This window comes from Manis javanica, chromosome 1 (genome assembly GCF_040802235.1).
Source record: "Manis javanica isolate MJ-LG chromosome 1, MJ_LKY, whole genome shotgun sequence".
Taxonomy (NCBI): Eukaryota; Metazoa; Chordata; class Mammalia; order Pholidota; family Manidae; genus Manis; species Manis javanica.
Genome location: NC_133156.1, coordinates 27,187,898 through 27,204,970, shown reverse-complemented (window position 1 = coordinate 27,204,970; position 17,073 = coordinate 27,187,898). Strand labels below are relative to the sequence as shown.

General features: G+C 46.8%; 1 protein-coding gene across 6 annotated transcripts in view; it reads right to left on the bottom strand.

The window, feature by feature from the left end:
• ANXA6 (annexin A6) overlaps positions 1–17,073 on the bottom strand; it is a 52,273-nt gene that overhangs the window by 3,805 nt on the left and 31,395 nt on the right. For 5 of the 6 annotated variants that reach the window (XM_017651457.3, XM_017651463.3, XM_017651487.3 and 2 more), the window contains exons 18-24: positions 14,896–14,986; positions 14,079–14,158; positions 13,444–13,497; positions 3,834–3,851; positions 2,980–3,073; positions 1,730–1,825; positions 322–380 (exon numbers count right to left, since the gene is read on the bottom strand). In XM_017651457.3, the coding sequence (XP_017506946.2) occupies positions 322–380; positions 1,730–1,825; positions 2,980–3,073; positions 3,834–3,851; positions 13,444–13,497; positions 14,079–14,158; positions 14,896–14,986 (492 nt within the window). The remainder of the gene's footprint in view (positions 1–321; positions 381–1,729; positions 1,826–2,979; positions 3,074–3,833; positions 3,852–13,443; positions 13,498–14,078; positions 14,159–14,895; positions 14,987–17,073) is intronic. The other variant, XM_036994050.2, reaches the window with a different exon arrangement.

The window sequence follows — 17,073 nt, the reverse complement described above, 5'->3', positions numbered from 1 at the left end:
CCAATCACTCTTGTTGCAGGGATCTGGGCTGCGCATTGCAGAATGTCAGCAGCATCCTTGCTTTCTGCCGACCAGATGCCAGCAGTAACTCTCCCCAACTTGTGACGATGGAAATGCATCTGAATGTTACCAAATGTTCCCTAGGGGACAAAGTTAACTCTGGTTGAGAACCAGTGTTCTAGAGCCAGCCCTGGGGCAGATGCTGATAAATAGCATGTAGGTGAAAACAGCTGCCTCTGATCTGGGGGATGGTACACATCTGTATTTGTGGGTGAGCTGACATGCTTGGAGGGAAAGCAACAAACAAGCAAATTTACTTACCTTCATTGACTTGTAAAGTTTGTCAGCAAAGAAGAGAGGCTTGTTCTTGACACTTTGAACTGGGTAGGAATGAAGAAAGATGCAGGGAACCTGGTCAGAGGAGGTGAGCCCAGACTCTCCAATGCCAGGGTCCTACTCGGGGCCTGACACCGCTTTCCACTGCTGGATCCTCTGCCTTATCGCCAGCCCTGACTCTCACTTCCTGGTTGCATCTCACTTCCTGCTAAGGTGCTTGCTGCTGAACAAGGTTAGGAGAGGACTCTTAGGGAAGAAACCCCTCATAAACCCAAGGCGCAGGGCCTGAAATTCCTAAGTGCATCAGAATCACTGGAGAATTTGTTTAAATCCCAGGATTTGGATTCCACCCTAGAGACTCAGATTTCAAGAAGTATTCTGAGCATCAGTTTTCAAAGGATAGCTTCTAGACAGCTGCATCAGCATCATTTGGGAACAAGGTAGAAATGCCAATTCTATGCCCTACCCCAGATGTGCTCAATCTGCAACCCTGAAGGTGGGTGACCCGCTTGTCCCACTCTGCCTGGGACATTCCTGGTTTTAGCACAAACCAAGATGGTTGGTCACCCTATTCTGGTATGGCCTAATGTTTGAGAACTACTGATTTAGATTTAGAGAATACTAGGCCAAAGAATGGCTGTCTTTGGGTACAATTTAAGGCGCTGTGCCAATCCCTGTGTGTTGCCCCAGAGCTTGCACACTCTAGTGGCATTGGCAGTCACAGCCACCCAGATAAGACCTGCCTGGCTGTACCAACCGCAGCCCCTTCTCAAGGCCTGCAGGGTCTCTAGCCCACAGCAGCTGCCGATCTCAAGGCTGCAGAGCCCACCTGGGGGTGTTTCAGACAGCTCAAGGAGGAGGAATCAGACACCGGCACCAGAAAGCCAGAAGGACTCTGGACAGAAACGCTTCTCTATGAGGAAGGCAGGGAGCAGGAGGCTGGGGTCGAGCCCCCCAGGGCATGGCCACACAGGAAACAGTCCCGCACCCTCCCCGTGGCAGGCTCAGAAGTCTGAGGGAAAGGTCACACGCACTGACAGTTCCAGCTCCTTATGTATAGTGTGTGTGCAGCGGGAGTGTGAGTGCATACATGCCCTAGTTCTGCAGGGCTCTGCGCCCCTACCAGCCCTGCCAGAATCTTCCTGGTTTCTTCCCTGGGGAGAGCTCTTTCCTCATCCTGCCCTGCAGCCTGGAACCAGTCCATGTTACCCGCCAATCACACGTGCGCCAGGACCCCTGGAGCCGTAAGTGGCAGTGTTTATTTCCCGGTACTAGTAGCTGAGGAAGCTGCCAAGGCCACACTCGTCCAGGGAATCCGGCCATGCTCATGCTCCCAGTGTCCCCCACCCTTTCCCTTGACCTCCAGACCCTTCCCTTGGTCCCTGTTGGTTACCAATGGCCACAAATGCATCCCTGACATCCCCGGACATCTCCTTGTTGATGGTGTGCTCCACATCATAGTTGGTCATCCTGACGAACTCCTGGAAGACTGGCCCCAAGAAAAGCCCCGGAGGTTGGGGGTGAGTGACAGTTCAGAGAGGGGGGGGTCACCCCTCCCCTGCCCCTCTAGCTCTGCCAGAAAAGTAGAAGGGGCACCAGGTATGACCACAGCCCAGGGTCTAGGTGTGTTGGACAGGATCACTACAGGATGGAAGTTCAGGTGACCTCGGGCTCAGAGCAAAATCTGTGTCAAGGCAGACAGTGCCCCAGAGCCCAGAACAAATTCTAGGCACCTGGGCTGGGGTAGTAGAGGGAACATGGGTCCTTGTCACAGCCCCATCCTGAGCTCACTGAATGAGCCCATCCTCCTCTCTGGGCCTCCCCTTCCTCTTGTGTCAAGTTGAGACGGAGATTAATTTGAACATCATTAATGGTAACACTAAGGAAGTGATTATGTGCCAGGCATTGTGCTAAGTGCTTTCCGTGTATTGTAATTTTTGTATTCTCACCATAATCATGTGAGGTAGAACTAAAATCCTGATTCACAGGTCAGGGAATCAAGGCACAGACAGTAACTTGCCCAGGGTGACACAGCTGAGGGGCAGGAGGCCTGAATCCAGGCAGTCTAGCTCCTGAGTCCCTTCTTTCAGCGACTGCATTAAAGCACCTTATGTATTTTACTGAAAGGTGCCAGGCAAATGCACATTAAGATGTAAATGTCTCAGTGGAAAGGGCACTTCCTGACCAGTTGGTGCCAGGGCCATTGCAAGCCAGTGCCCAGTGTGTGGCAGCCTGTCACTCAGTGGTGCGGATACGGTCCTTGGGTCGTCAGCGTCATCAGCCCTCATCGCTTTGCTCTTGGCAGAAACCACCGAAGGATCATGACACAGAGCCTTCGCATCCTTCTCAACGCAGCATTCCAGGCAGCACTACCAATCCCTGAGAGCAGCCTTGGAAGCACAGGCGATGTGCCACCCTACCTGCTGCCCTAAGGAGGTGAAGGAGCTGGCCTGAGGCTGGATGGCCCTTGAGCAGCAGAGTCAGTATCAGACCCTGGGCTTCTGAGTCCCAGCTGGCCATGGTACTCCACTGCAAGGGTTAAGAGTGGGTGGGTGGGCGACTGGCAACCCTTGTCATAGAGTGGGGAGGCCCTCATCAGGTCCAGGGATCTTCCTGCTGAACAGGGAAGGAGTAAGGCCTCACCTCTCCGGAGGTGCTGATAGCTACGGGTGCACAGGATCGTCATGAAACGCGTCTCCAGGGAAGTTTTGTCTCCGCTGGGCCTGTCTGCTATTTCCTGCAGAGCCCAGGTGGGGGCAAGGATTTGGGAGGGAAGACACAAGGAACCCCCAGTTATTGTTCCTTCTCACGTCTTTGCCTAGGCTGAGGGTGGCTAGAGGCTGGGCTAAACCAGCCACCTAAGGAGGCTAATGGCCTCTTCTTCTTTCCTCAGCCTCCACATTTCCCTGCCCAGTTCCCAGGGTCCCTGTGGACTGACACCAAGGAGCTCAGCACTGGGCAGGACCCCACCCTGGCCTCAGGGCCATGGGGTAGGGGCCCAGGTGAGGGGCAAGCAGGCGCTGGGCATGGAGACTCAGAGTGCACCTGCTGTCCTTAAGCCCCACTGAAAGCCCCCCTGGGAAAGTGTGCCTGTGCACATACGCAAGAAAAAATGGCCCAGCCAGTGCTTCCCAAGTGTGGTGAACAGGCAAACATTTTAACACTCCACAGATGTATGTTTCCACAATGATCTAGCCAGCTACTGGTTCTATTTACATCAACATTGAATTTCTCTTTAAAATAAGTATTTCAGGTTAAAAAAAGGGCCCATTTTAAGAAAAATATTCACAGCTAGTGGAATGTGCGAGGTGAGTGGCTAAAGTTTGGGAAACACTTGCCTAGCCCATTTTTTACCCAGTGAGGTTCGAGGCCCTGAAGGGGAGAGAGAGAACCTTTGTGCTGCCTGACTGCCCCCCTCAGCCCCGCCCAGAGGCGCAGCTAGACTCAGACCTCACTCAGAGAGCCATTAAAACCCATGAGAAGAACACAACACTCACCAAGATCTCAGCAGCCACCTGAAAGTGGGGAGGAGAGAGGAAGGAGAGAGGGGAGGCACGAGTCAGAGGAGGCCGGAGAGGGTGGCTCTGGGGGCCCTGGGGTGTAGGGGCAGGGGCCTAGCTCGGGGGCACAGGGAGAGAACCACCTTCCCCTGACCTTTGGGCTGCAGCTCAAAATGAGGACAGGCCTGGGCACTCAGCACAAAAGTGGGCACCTGGGGGAGAGGCCAGGACACAGAACAGGGTGCTCCACCTGTCACCCAGCAACCAGGATACTGTCAGACAGCATGCTTGTCTCCAGACGCACTCAGACCTTAGAACATGAGAGGTGCCTGTTCCCTATGCTCTTGACCACTTTCAAAGTCAGAAGGGCCTCGACAGACATGTCACTTCACCCCCTTGTGGTACAAACAGTAGAGACAAGAAAGCTGAAGCCTGGAGGGCAGGGGCCTTCCCCTGGGGCTCTGCCAGCTCTTTAGTCGTTTCACAAAGGCAAATTTTAATCCCTGCGTTATGCCCAACACAAAATCCTGTTGTTAGGACACTATTTTGTTAGGAGAGTAGTTATGACTAGAAGGGCCTGGGAACAAAATCTAGCCAGCCCTGTGTACCCCAGACTGAGTTTGGCCTTTGCCTGTTTCCTTGAAACTCCACTGACCACTTTATTCTATTGAACAAACTGAAACCACCCTCTTTATAAACTTCATGATAGCCTATGGCTTTAGAAATCTTCTTTCTATTATATAAATTGACAAAGTGTGTCAAAATTTAAAATGCACACGCTGTTTGATCAGGCAACTGTATTGCTAGGGGAATTAGCTTTACAGATACACTGGCCAGTGTCTTGAGATATACTACAGGGGTGTTCAATAATACAAGGGTGCAGTATTCTTTTTAATAGTAAACAATTGGAATAATTTCAGTTTTATAAGCATTAATAGCATTAAAGGATGATTTGTTAAATAGGCTACAGTTCTGCCAATAATGGAAATCCACACAGCTATTAAAAAGAATGAGACTGTGCTAATAAGGAGAGAGTTTCCATTTAAATCAAGCAGAAAACTGAAGTATGGCATACAGTGTTGCTTTTATGTAGCTAAAAGATAAATACACATTCACTCTTACATACTTACTGGGGAGTCATGCTAGGCAGGTAGTCAAAATACCATCGACAGTGGTTATCTTTGATGATTACTGTAGGGGAAAGCTTTTGCATTTTACTTTATTTTTCCTGAAATTTTACATTTTCTGAACATTGCAAATATTGTTGTTATATATTTTTGCAGTGTCAGATAGGAGTTATCATGGTTACTAGGATTATGGGATCTTCTGGTTTTTATTTATATTTTTCTATATTAAAAACAACCTAGGTGAACCCTGAGGACGTTATGCTAGTGAAATAAGCCAGTTACAAAGGACTAATACTATGTGGTTGCAATTTTATGAGGTACTTGGAGTAGTAAATTCATAGAAACAGAAAGTAGAATGGTAGTTGCCCTGGGGCTGAGGAGCAGGGAATGGAAATTAATGTTTAATGGGTACAGAGTTTCAGTTTTATAAGATGAAAAGAGTTTAGTGCATGGATAGTAGTAATGGTTGCACAACATGAGTGTACTTAATGTCACTGAATTGTACCCTTAAAAATGGTTACGATGGTAAATTTTACTATACTATGTGTATTTTATTATATATTATCTTTTATTGTATGTTATGTGCATTTTAACACAATTTTTAAAAAGTTATGCTAAGAAATTGCCTATTTTTTAAAAAAGAGGAACCTATTTTAAAAAATTAAAAAAGAATCTGAAGAAAAAAAAAAAAGAATCTGAAGTACCAAACATTCTTCATTTTTTTCCGCCAGAGAACTCAGACATATTTATCTTTTCAAAGCATCTTTAAGACAATATTTGTAATATGGAAAATGCAGTGGGTTACTAAAATAATTTTCCAGATATTCAACACACAAAAGCTTTTCCTCATTAGGCTAGCTACTTCATGCAAAAATTAATCTGGTGGGTTCCTCCAAAAGTCAAACAGAGAGTTATCATAGGACCTAGCAACTCCACTGCTAGATATATCCCCAAATGAAAACATGTGTGCACGCAAAAATGGGTGCACAAATGTTTATAGCAAGCAGCATTATTCAGAGCGGCCCCAAAGTGGAAACAACCCAAATGTCTATTAAATGATATATGGATTAAAAAAAGAGATACATCCATTTAATGAGCTATTTGGCAATAGAAACGAATGAAATACTGATATATGCTATAATACGAGCTTTGAAAATATTACACTAAGTAACAGAAACCAGTCACCAAAGACCATGTATTGTATGATCCCACTTACATGAACTGTCCAGGATAGGCATAGACAGAAAGGAGATCAGCGGTCGCTTAAAGCTGGTGACTGGGAGGAAGTGAGGAATAATGCAATATGCACAGGGTTTCTTTGTGGGGTGAAGAAATGTTCTAAAATTGACTAAGGTGAGGGTTGCCCAAGTCTGTGAAGATATAAAAAACCACTTGAAGTGTATGTACACTTCACATGGGCGATACTATGGTATATGAATTATATTTCAATAAAACTGTTATTTAAAAAATAATAATCTGGGGATTGAATTATCTAAAACTGGCTGTAATACTTCATTTCACTCTGCATCTACAATAATTAGATAACCTATATTACTCACTGCTCAACTGAACACTGACAGTGAAAGGCAAGCTATTAGCGACAGGTATGCTGTGGACATAATATATGTATACCCTGTTATTAACAGACACAGACCTCCAACACTTGAGGGTGTTCTAGATGCCCAGGGTGAGAATACAGGAAGGAGGAGGTACAAAACAAGCAGGCAAATGCTGCCGAGTATGTGCATTATCTTTCTGTGGGAGGAGACGTGGCTCTGCATACCAAACACCTTCAAGTTTAGTAAACCTTTTCTTCCAGCATTTCCATTTTGCCTCTAGAAATCTATTCTAAAGAAAGAAATCAGGCATGTGATAAAAAGTTGGTTACTAGGAAGAGGGCTGGTAGATTCTTCAATGGAATCATATACAGCCATTATATGATGTTCATTTTTTAAAATAATATGCAGTAGTCATAGCATATTAACTTTTAACTTTTATAAATCAAGAATCTATTTTTATATAAATGCAAAAAGACAAACAGTATGATAAATTCCAAAATACTACCAATGATTATTACTCGTAGGTTATGGATTTTTGGTTTGGGGCTTGTCTCTACTTTCTAGTTTCTGCAAGAGTATGTATTACTTTCAAAACAAAGTATTTCTAGGTACGAGAAAATGAGTCCACACTAAGATGAGGATCTAGTAGCTGTGCATCTGGAGAGGCAGCTGAATTGGGCAGGGTTCCCTCGGTTTTAATCACCCAGGTTCTCTCTCCCCGCTTCTCTGCCTGCAGAGCACTGCCAGTAAGGCCCACTGCTGCCCCCGCCCCCTGCTGGAAACAACTGGAAGCACAGCCTCACAGGTAGACCAGGCAACCAGGTGGAAGCATTTCCTGGACAATGAATTTTGGAGTAGAGGATGGATTTGGGTTGAGCTCTAAGGAGGATGCCAGGATCAAAGGCCCTCAACAGCACAATGGTGCTGCTCAAGAAGTACTTAATAAACATCTGTTGAATGAGTGAAGTGTGGCCTTAGCACACCATCCCAGTAGGTGTTCCCAGGCTTGTTCCCTACAATGCAGGTGGGAAACTACATTTGAATGGAACTCTGCAGCTTCTGACATCTGTATTCCAAACCGGGGGCTGGACAACTGGACACCAGCTGCTACCTAGTTTGGAAGCTGCTGGGAAATCACTGTACTGGGGTCCCAGAGGGTATTAAATGCTATTAAGTATAGGCATTGGAGTCAGGCAGGCCTGGGTTCAAGTCACACCACAGCCACTGAGACTGCTCTTGAATAGGTAATAAGGAGCTTCATTTCCCTTCAGTAAACAAAAAGGGCGGTGTAATAAAGTATAAAATAGTCTTAGCTCAGAGAGAACCAAGATGGCGGCAAGTAGAGCAGCGAAATCTCCTCCCAAAACCATATATATTTTTGAAAATACAACAAATACAACTAATCCTAAAAGAGAGTCCAGAAGACAGAGGACAACAGCCAGACTACATTCACACCCACAAGAACCCAGTGTCTCGCAAAGGGGGTAAGATACAAACTGCAGCCTGGCGGGACCCAAATGCCCCTCACCCCAGCTCCCGGCAGGAGGAGAGGAGTCGGAGCAGGGAGAGAGAGGGAGCCCAGGACTGCTGAACACCCAGCCCTAGCCATCCGCACCGGAGCGCAGACACACAGTGCATGGGTGGGGTGCTGGAAACTAGGGAAACAGGACAGTAAGACGTGCGAGCGGGTCCCCACAGCCGGCGCACCCAGGACAAAGAAAAGCGAGTGCTTTTTGAAAGTCTTAAAGGGACAGGGACCCCACAGCTAGACGGAAGTGTCCTGGGACACTTAGCCCAGCAGCTGGGAATCCCAGGGAACTCTGGGTGCCCGAACCCCCACAGCGCAGCTCGGAGGCCCCTTACCATGATAAACAGCCTCCCGCCTTCTCCCCCTCCGATGTGGCTCCGCCATACTGGAGAAGCAGCCTGAGGCAGGTCACGCCCACAGCAACTGCAGAGCTAAATAAACTCCATAGCGGCTGGGCAAGATCAGAAGCCCTGTCTGCATGCAGCTGCCCAGCACAAGCCGCTAGAGGCCACTATTCTCCCAGGAGAGGAAAGCCACAAACTGGCAAGAAGGGACTTTCTCTTACCCAACACACGTGCCAGCTCCCCACAAATATATCTATCGCCATGAAAAGGCAGAAGAAGTTGATACAGACCAAGATCACAGATGCAAACCCTGAGGAGATAGACCTAACCAGTCTTCCTGAAAAAGAATTAAAAATAAAGCTCATAGGGTATTATGCTCAGTGAAATAAGCCAAGCAGAGAAAGAGAAATACCAAATGATTTTACTGATCTGTGGAGTATAAGAACAAAGGAAAAACTGAAGGAACAAAACAGCAGCAGAATCACAGAACCCAAGAATGGACTAACAGGTACCAAAGGGAAAGGGACTGGGGAGGATGGGTGGGTAGGGAGGGATAAGGCGGGGGAAGAAGAAGAGGGGTATTAAGATTAGCATGCATGGGGGGGTGGGAGAAAGGGAGGGCTGTACAACCCAGAGAAGACAAGTAGTGATTCTACAACATTTTGCTAAGCTGATGGACAGTGACTGTAAAGGGGTTTATAGGGGGGACCTGGTATAGGGGAGAGCCTAGTAAACATAGTATTCTTCATGTAAGTGTAGATTAAAGATAAAAAAAAAAAGAAAGAGAAGGGGGATCACTCCCTGATAGGATAAAACTAACTGTAAATCAACGATTAATGCATGCTTTAAATATCCTTAATTTTCATCACTTAAAGGGTGTCAGATGATCGGTTATGGAGGTACACTTTTCTGATATTCCTTTCTCTTAAAAAAAAAAAAAAGTAGTTCCTGTGTGGTGACCTCCAATGAGTTCTACACAACGGTATAATAAAGGGCATATCAAAGTGTGGGCAAAGGGTCTGTTTGTGTTTATACAGAGGATCAAAGCCTAATTTGGCTACCCAGAAAATGAACTAAGATACGATATGAAGAAGAACTTCCAACATCAGCACTCTCTGGAAGAGTCATACCAGAAGAGGATCATCAAAAAACCTCAACAAAGATCCAGGCGATGCTGCAGTTGTAGCTGCATTCATCCCACCGGTTCCTGGACTTGCCATTGGAATGAAGGAGATACCTAAGCTGGCCTGTGCATACAGCAAAACAACAAATTTGACTGGATCTATACTGTTGGAACTCAACCAAGAATTAGGAGAAGTGCAAGTTGTAGCGCTCCAAAATCTTACAACTACAGATTATCTACTGTTAAAAGAACATATGGGATGTGAACAGTTCCCAGGAATGGGTTGTTTTAATTTGTCTGATTTCTCCCAGACTGTTCAAGTACAGTTGGACAATATCCATTATATCATAGACAAATTTTCACAAATGCCTAGGGTACCTAACTGGTTTTCCTGGCTTCACTGGAGATGGCTGGTAATTATACATCTGCTCTGGTTATGTAACTGTATTCCTATTATGTTAATGTGTGTGCGCAATTTAATTAGTAGTTTAAAACCTATACATGCTTAAGTTACTCTACAAGAAGATATGTCAAAGAAATAATCAATCTTCCCATGTTTTCTTCCACCTGCTACTTCTATAGCTTTTCTTCTTCTTTCCTAATTACAACGCTTAAATAGAATTCGTGCCTCATATCGAATTTACCGAGTATCATAATTCTTCCAAGTGGTAAAGATACCTCAAGACAAATGCTGGGCATAGAAGCCACAGGGCATAAATCTGCAAAGAAGTAAAAAGCTAACCTTTTCAAACAATATGGCTTCTCTCTCACTTACCAACTTTACATTTCCCTGTATGGCCCCGGAAGATGACTGGTTAGCCAGAGACAGGTAAGATTCCTCAAGGGAGGAACAACCTAAGACAGGCACAGTCGCAGGGGGGCCATCAGGTGAGAAAATGGGGATCAACAGTGGTGAGGCTTAGAACCTCACCCCCACTGTTTTGAGAGAAATCTTCTGCATCTGTGGATGTTTTATAAAAATCAAACGAATATTCATATTGGACCTGATTGTTTATACTTCATAATGCGTGATCAAAACCGAAAGTTTCTGTGATGACTGCCCTTGTACTGTTCACCATGTAAGAACTTACTCACTATGTAAGAATTTGTTCACCATGTAAGAACTTGTTCATTATGCTTCAGAAGATTGGAGACTGACGAGAATTAGGCTGGGGGTGGATTAATGATTGTGCATTAAGCATTGACTCCCCTATACAGAATTTTATTGTTGTTAACAACCATTTGATCAATAAATATGAGAGATGCCCTCTCAAAAAAAAAAATCAAACAAAAAAAATAAAATAAAATAAAATAAAGCTCATAGCCATGCTGACGGAGCTGCAGAGAAATATGTAAGAGCTAAGGGATGATGTCTGGAAGGACATTACAGAAATGAAACAATCTCTGGAAGGTTTTATAAACAGAATGGATAAGATGCAAGAGGCCATTGATAGAATAGAAACCAGAAAACAGGAATGCATAGAAGCTGACACAGAGAGAGATAAAAGGATCTCCAGGAATGAAACAATATTAAGAGAACTGTGTGACCAATCCAAAAGGAACAATATCCATATTATAGGGGTACCAGAAGAAGAAGAAAGAGAAAAAGGGATAGAAAGTGTATTTGAAGAAATAATTGCTGAAAACTTCCCCAAACTGGGGGAGGAAATAATCAATCAGACCATGGAAGTGTACAGAACTCCCAACAGAAAGGACCCAAGAAGGACAACACCAAGACACATAATAATTAAAATGGCAAAGATCAAGTGTAAGGACAGAGTTTTAAAGGCAGCTAGAGAGAGGAGAAAGGTCACCTACAAAGGAAAACCCATCAGGCTATCATCAGACTTCTCAACAGAAACCTTACAGGCCAGAAGAGAATGGCATGATATATTTAATGCAATGAAACAGAAGGGCCTTGAATCAAGAATACTGTATCCAGCACGACTATCATTTAAATATGAAGGAGGGATTAAACAATTCCCAATCAAAAGTTGAGGGAATTTGCCCCCCACAAACCACCTCTACAGGTTATTTTAGAGGAACCGCTCTAGATGGGAGCACTCCTAAGGCTAAACAGATGTCACCAGAGAAAATAAAATCACAGCAGAGAAAGCAGACCAACAAAATACTAACTAAAGGCAAAAAAATAAAATCAACTACCTACAAAAGCAATTAAAGGAATTACAAAAGAGCACAGAATAAAACAACCAACATATAAAGAATGGAGGAGGAGGAATAAGAAGGGAGAAAAATAAAGAATGCCCAGACAGTGTTTAAAATAGCTCAATAAGTGAGTTAAGTTAGACAGTAAGATACTAAAGAAGCTAACCTTGAACCTTTGGCAACCACGAATCTAAAGCCTGCAATGGCTATAAGTACATATCTTTCAATAATCACCCTAAATGTAAATGGAGTGAATGCACCAATCAAAAGACACAGAATAGAATGGATAAAAAAGCAAGACCCATCTCTATGCTGCTTACAAGAGACTCACCTCAAACCCAAAGACTATAGGAGCAAAGAAAGAGTGAAGGAACAAAACAGCAGCAGAATCATAGAACCTAAGAATGGACTAACAGTTACCAAAGAGAAAGGGACTGGGGAGGATGGGTGGGAAGGGAGGGATAAGGGTGGGGGAAAAAGAAAGAGGATATTATGATTAGCATGTATAATGTGGTGGGGGGCAGGGGGAGGGCTGTGCAACACAGAGAAGACAAGTAGTGATTCTACAGCATCTTACTACGTTGATGGACAGTACTGTAATGGGGTTTGTGGGGGGGATTTGGTGAAGGGGGGACCCTAGTAAACATAATATTCTTCATGTAAGTGTAGATTAATGACAACAAAATAAATAAATTAATTAATTTAAAAAAATAGTCTTAGTGCTCTAACCGGTTTGTAATTGTCAGTTTACAGCTCAGCATTCTCCCAGCTGTGATGCTGCTTTAACATTCCATACCATGGTTGGTGGAACAGGGAACAGAGTGGCACCCTGACCCCTTGCATCAGGGCTCTTGTCAGCCCACCAACTGTGACAGACGGGGCCAGATCTGCAGGCTGTTGTGTCTGAGCCCAACCCCTGGGGGTAGAGCTTTTGAGGGATTGCGGATGGAGTCCTGGGCCTGGGACTGAGAGTGCTGGGAGCAAGGAACAGGTGAGTTGGGACAGTGCAGATGACCACAGGAGGGAGGGCCCAGCCATAAGGACAATGAATTTGGAGTTGTCCAGCCTCCATAAGAAGCCATCTCCAGACCTCAAGCTCCCCAGCCCAAAGAGCAGGTCAGAAGCGGAGCAGCTAAGTGGCCCTAGAGAGCCCCCTGTCCCCTTAGTCATCAGTAACAAATATTTATTGAATGTGACCATGTGCTGCTTGGGGTATATCAGTGAGCAAACTAAAGATCCCAGCCCTTGATGACTTCATTTTCTAGGTTCTCCCAGGACACTCCCTTTGACCTTGGTCCCCTTTCATAGAAAATAAACTAAGACTTTTAGCATTCAGGCCTCCTCCCCAGCAAACTCCCAGAGCTGCTCTCTCTGGGTCAGTTCCACCTGGGCCACCAATTCACTGTGTGGCTTTCAGAAGCCATTTACCTTCTCTGGGCCTTGCTTTCCCACTGTAACATGAGGTGTTTGTCCTGGATGACCTGCAAGTTAATTCCAGCTCTGAGAGTCTGGGGCTCTAAGACTACTCTTCACAAAGGAAATGCCAGTAAGACCAGCACCACACTCCTGAGTATCTTTTTGAAAGCTCTGAAATCCCTCCAAGTCTCACTTCTAATAGTGGAGAGGAGCAAAGGGACCAGAGTTCCAAGAGCCTACTAATCAAACTGGCCATGTCCCTGCCAGGAGCCATCCCCACCCCCAGACAGCGAGGGCCACGTGCATGGACAGGTGCCAGCTGGAGCCACTAGGGGGGTCCTCACCTGGGCATCTTCCCGGGCCTGGTCCCGGTTTTCTGCTCCCTCCTCACGGTTCCCCTGCAGCAGGACCAGAGAAAGGTCAGTCCCTGGACACCCACCCTCTCTGTCCCTCAGCAGCCACAGTACCTCGCTCAGTCACTCTGCCTCCCTGAACCCTTTTGTTCAGCTGTAATGTGGGAACAATAATCCTGCCTTTATAGGGTAGGCTGCTGTGAGCATTAAATGTGGATGTTTGCGAGGCACTTAGCCCAAGGCCTGGCTCAGACACAGTGAGCGTGCATCAGGTGTGCACCAGGCCTAACATTTGGGTAAGGGGAGTTCAAGAGATGGTGAAGGAAGCTCTGGGTAACAATACAGGGAGAGGTCACCCACATGGGTCTGTCCTGTCAACTGGGGGCCCAAAGAGCCAGGCTGAGGGCTGGCAGGGAGGGCTGCCTGGAGAAGGTGGCACCAGGCTAGCTTTGAAAAGTGAGCAATGGGGGAAGGCGTGCATGAGGTCGTTAACAGCCTTGGTGGTGGTACTCAGAAGGCCAGTGGGGAAGACACCTTCTCTTCATCAGGAAGTGGGCTCCATGTAGCAACCCTTCCCGCCTCCCAGACCCCCAGAAAGCTAAGCAGGCCTGGGGCTGTGAACTCACTGTGGCCAGAGAGATGAGGATCCTTTTGAAGTGGCCAGATGTGTCTGAACTTAGGGCATCCTCCAGAGACTTGTGATAGTCTGAGACAGAAAAAGGGGGTGTGGGCAGCTGCCGGCCGAGAAGGATTGGCGGGGGCAGGTCCTAGAAACTTAGACCTGAGCCACAGCAGTGTGGGCAGGGGTGGTGCAGATGCAGGAGTTTGCAGCTGGTTCTTGGGGGCATCCAGCCGTTCTGCTATCGATCCTGGCACTGACAAGCCCATGAGCCCACCCCCTCCCTCTGCCCCTGCCCAGCTGAGGTACATCACATCTCACCTCTCCCACTTAACCACCTCCCTGTCCTCATTCTCTCCTCCACCTTCCCTCCTGCATGGCAGTTGCTGGACCTACAAGCATTGCTCTGACCATGTCACTCCTCTGCTCAAAAATCCTACCATTTTATAGCTGCTTACAAAGAAAAGGTTCAAACATTTTTGACTGATACTCAAAGTTCTTCAGAATAATATGCAACCAAGCATGGGCCTTTTGAGATTGGGGCTGCCCCCTGTGAAGCCGCCCTCTCTGGGGGCCTGGAAGCTCTCTCCTGCCACCCCCAGTCCAACTCTCTTCTGCCGCCAGGCCTTTGTCCAGCTGGGACTCTGCCTGGGGCACCCTTTCCTCAGACTCTGGGCTGGGCACACCCAAGGGGCTTATCAAAGCCTCGTGGCCTCAGAGAAGGGAGACAGAGAAGAGCTGTGGGCCAGGTTGGAAGACGGGAGACCTGGCTCCTCTCCCACTCCCCTTCTAGGGGCCTTGGGCCCCAGGCTACCTGCACTCACCTTCTTTATAGGCCTCATTGATGGCCCGTATTTCTGCATTGGTCCGAGTAGCTAGGATTTCAATGAGAGTCTTTTCATCTGTGCCAGCTCCCTAGAATGTCAAAGCAGAAAGGACCTGAACCACAGCCCTGATCCCCACACAGAGGCTAAGAGGCCCAGGCCAAAGAGGCCCCTGCTTCAAGAACGCTTCAGGAGGCAAACACTCAAGCTACCAAGTCTTCCTGGACTTTCTCCTCAACCCAAGACATGGCCCCCAGACCAGAAACCTTGGCACGATCAGGGCCAAACATGCCAGCTTCCAGAGCCTTCCATGAGAATTGCTTTGCACCAAAAATTAAAAAGAGAAGAATATATGGAATTTGGGTATATGTGTATGGGTATATAAAAATGCACATGCACATGTGAATAAAAATATTTGTATGTAAGTATATAAAAAGAATAGAGCATATTACAGTATAAAAGTGATTATGGTCTCTGGGTCAGTGAGGGATCTGTATGCATTTTTTTCAAGTTTTCATGGGGAGCACATATTATTTTGTCACAAGAAAAAAGTTTGGTGCTTTCATGCTGTATTTGTTTCTATTTGGATCGATGAGTGGTATATGGACTGATACATTAGGTCCTCTGGACAAAGGCAGCTTGGGGAACCTGCTACTCAAAGGTCCTCACTTTGGGAGAGAGGAAGTAGGTGGACAAGCCTGACTGACTGATTCAACTCTCTGTTAAACGCCTGCAGTGTGGTGGTCACTGCACAAGCTCGTAGGGCTGCAGCTACAAAGAAAGGTAAGGCATATTCCCCACCCTGGAGATTACTACTCAGTGGTCAGCCAGTCCCTGGTCCTCTGATCTGAAGGAGAATGAGGCTGACTGAGATCTTCAATAGGCTCTTTATTAAAAGCAGCCTGTGGGGAGCCAGCTTCATCCCGGAGCACCCTGAGACCCAAGGCCGGACCCCATCCTCCCCTGTTCACTGACTTGCTGCATCTCCCTGACTCCCACTTGTGAACTGTGGGAGTGGGAAGAGCTGGGTCAGGGTAGCTCGCTGGTCCTTTCAACCTCTATACTCCATGTGTCTAAGTCATTTGCCTTTTTTGTCCAGGCATTTTAAAAGGACAATAATCTTAATTTGCTTTGCCCAGAGAATGTCTATTCTTCTCTTAACCCTTAAGGGGCCAAGAGCCCTTGGGGTTTCATGTGGTTGTCAAGTGAGGCTCTAGAGTCAGACTTGCTTTGAATCCCAGCCTTGCTACTTGATAGCACTGTACCTTTGACCAAGTACTTTAACCTCTAAGCCGCAGTTTCCTCATCTGTAAAATGGGGTCAAAATAAAAGCCTTGCCTCATGGGTCGATGAGATAAGTAACTGGGCTAAAACACTTAGCTCAGGAGAGGTCACCACATGCTCCAAATAAAGAAAGTAGGCTCCATTACAGTCAGTGTCTTGAGAAGCAAAGCAGCCTCAGCAACAGCTGGGCCAAGACACAGTGGCCTTCCTTGCTGACCACAGGGTCAGGTCTTCAGGCAACAGTGCCTGTCATATCCCTGAGCTTGCCCGACACACCCGTGTTTGACGGTTAGGGATGACTGTTCCCACTTCACAGCTAAAGACACAGAGGCTCAGAAAGGGTAGTGGTCCAGGGGAGTTCGTGACAGGACTGGACTAGAATACAGACTTATGCAGCTGTTGTGTCCCTTCCAGACCCATCCTGCTTCTTCTAGCTGCTCCGTGAGGTCCCTCTGACCCCTCTGCTGGCTGGGAATGTGATCCCACTTGAATCAACCAGAGTAAAAGCCAAGACTTTGGTGGAATTCTTGGGAAGAAGGAACTCTGTCTGCTGGAGGTGCTGGCCAGTAGGATGTACCCAGGCCATCCTGCCACCATTGGGGTGAAAAGCTGCCTGAGGGGAGCCTCCACACAGGAGACATGAACCCAGGCAGGAGAGAGTCGACAGTCCATATAAATCTTTGCGAGTCCCTGGATTCAGCCATGTCTAAAGCCAGATCGAGTTCTGTACTTTTCAGTTATGGGGGCCAACACCCCTTTTGTGTTCATGCCCGTTTGAATTGGGTGTGGGAGGGCCTCTACCCAGGAGTCACAACCAACCCACCTGGGCTTGTGAAGAGCCCATGGGTCTCCCCAGCACCCAGAGACTGGACCCCACTCCTTTGGTGCTCACAC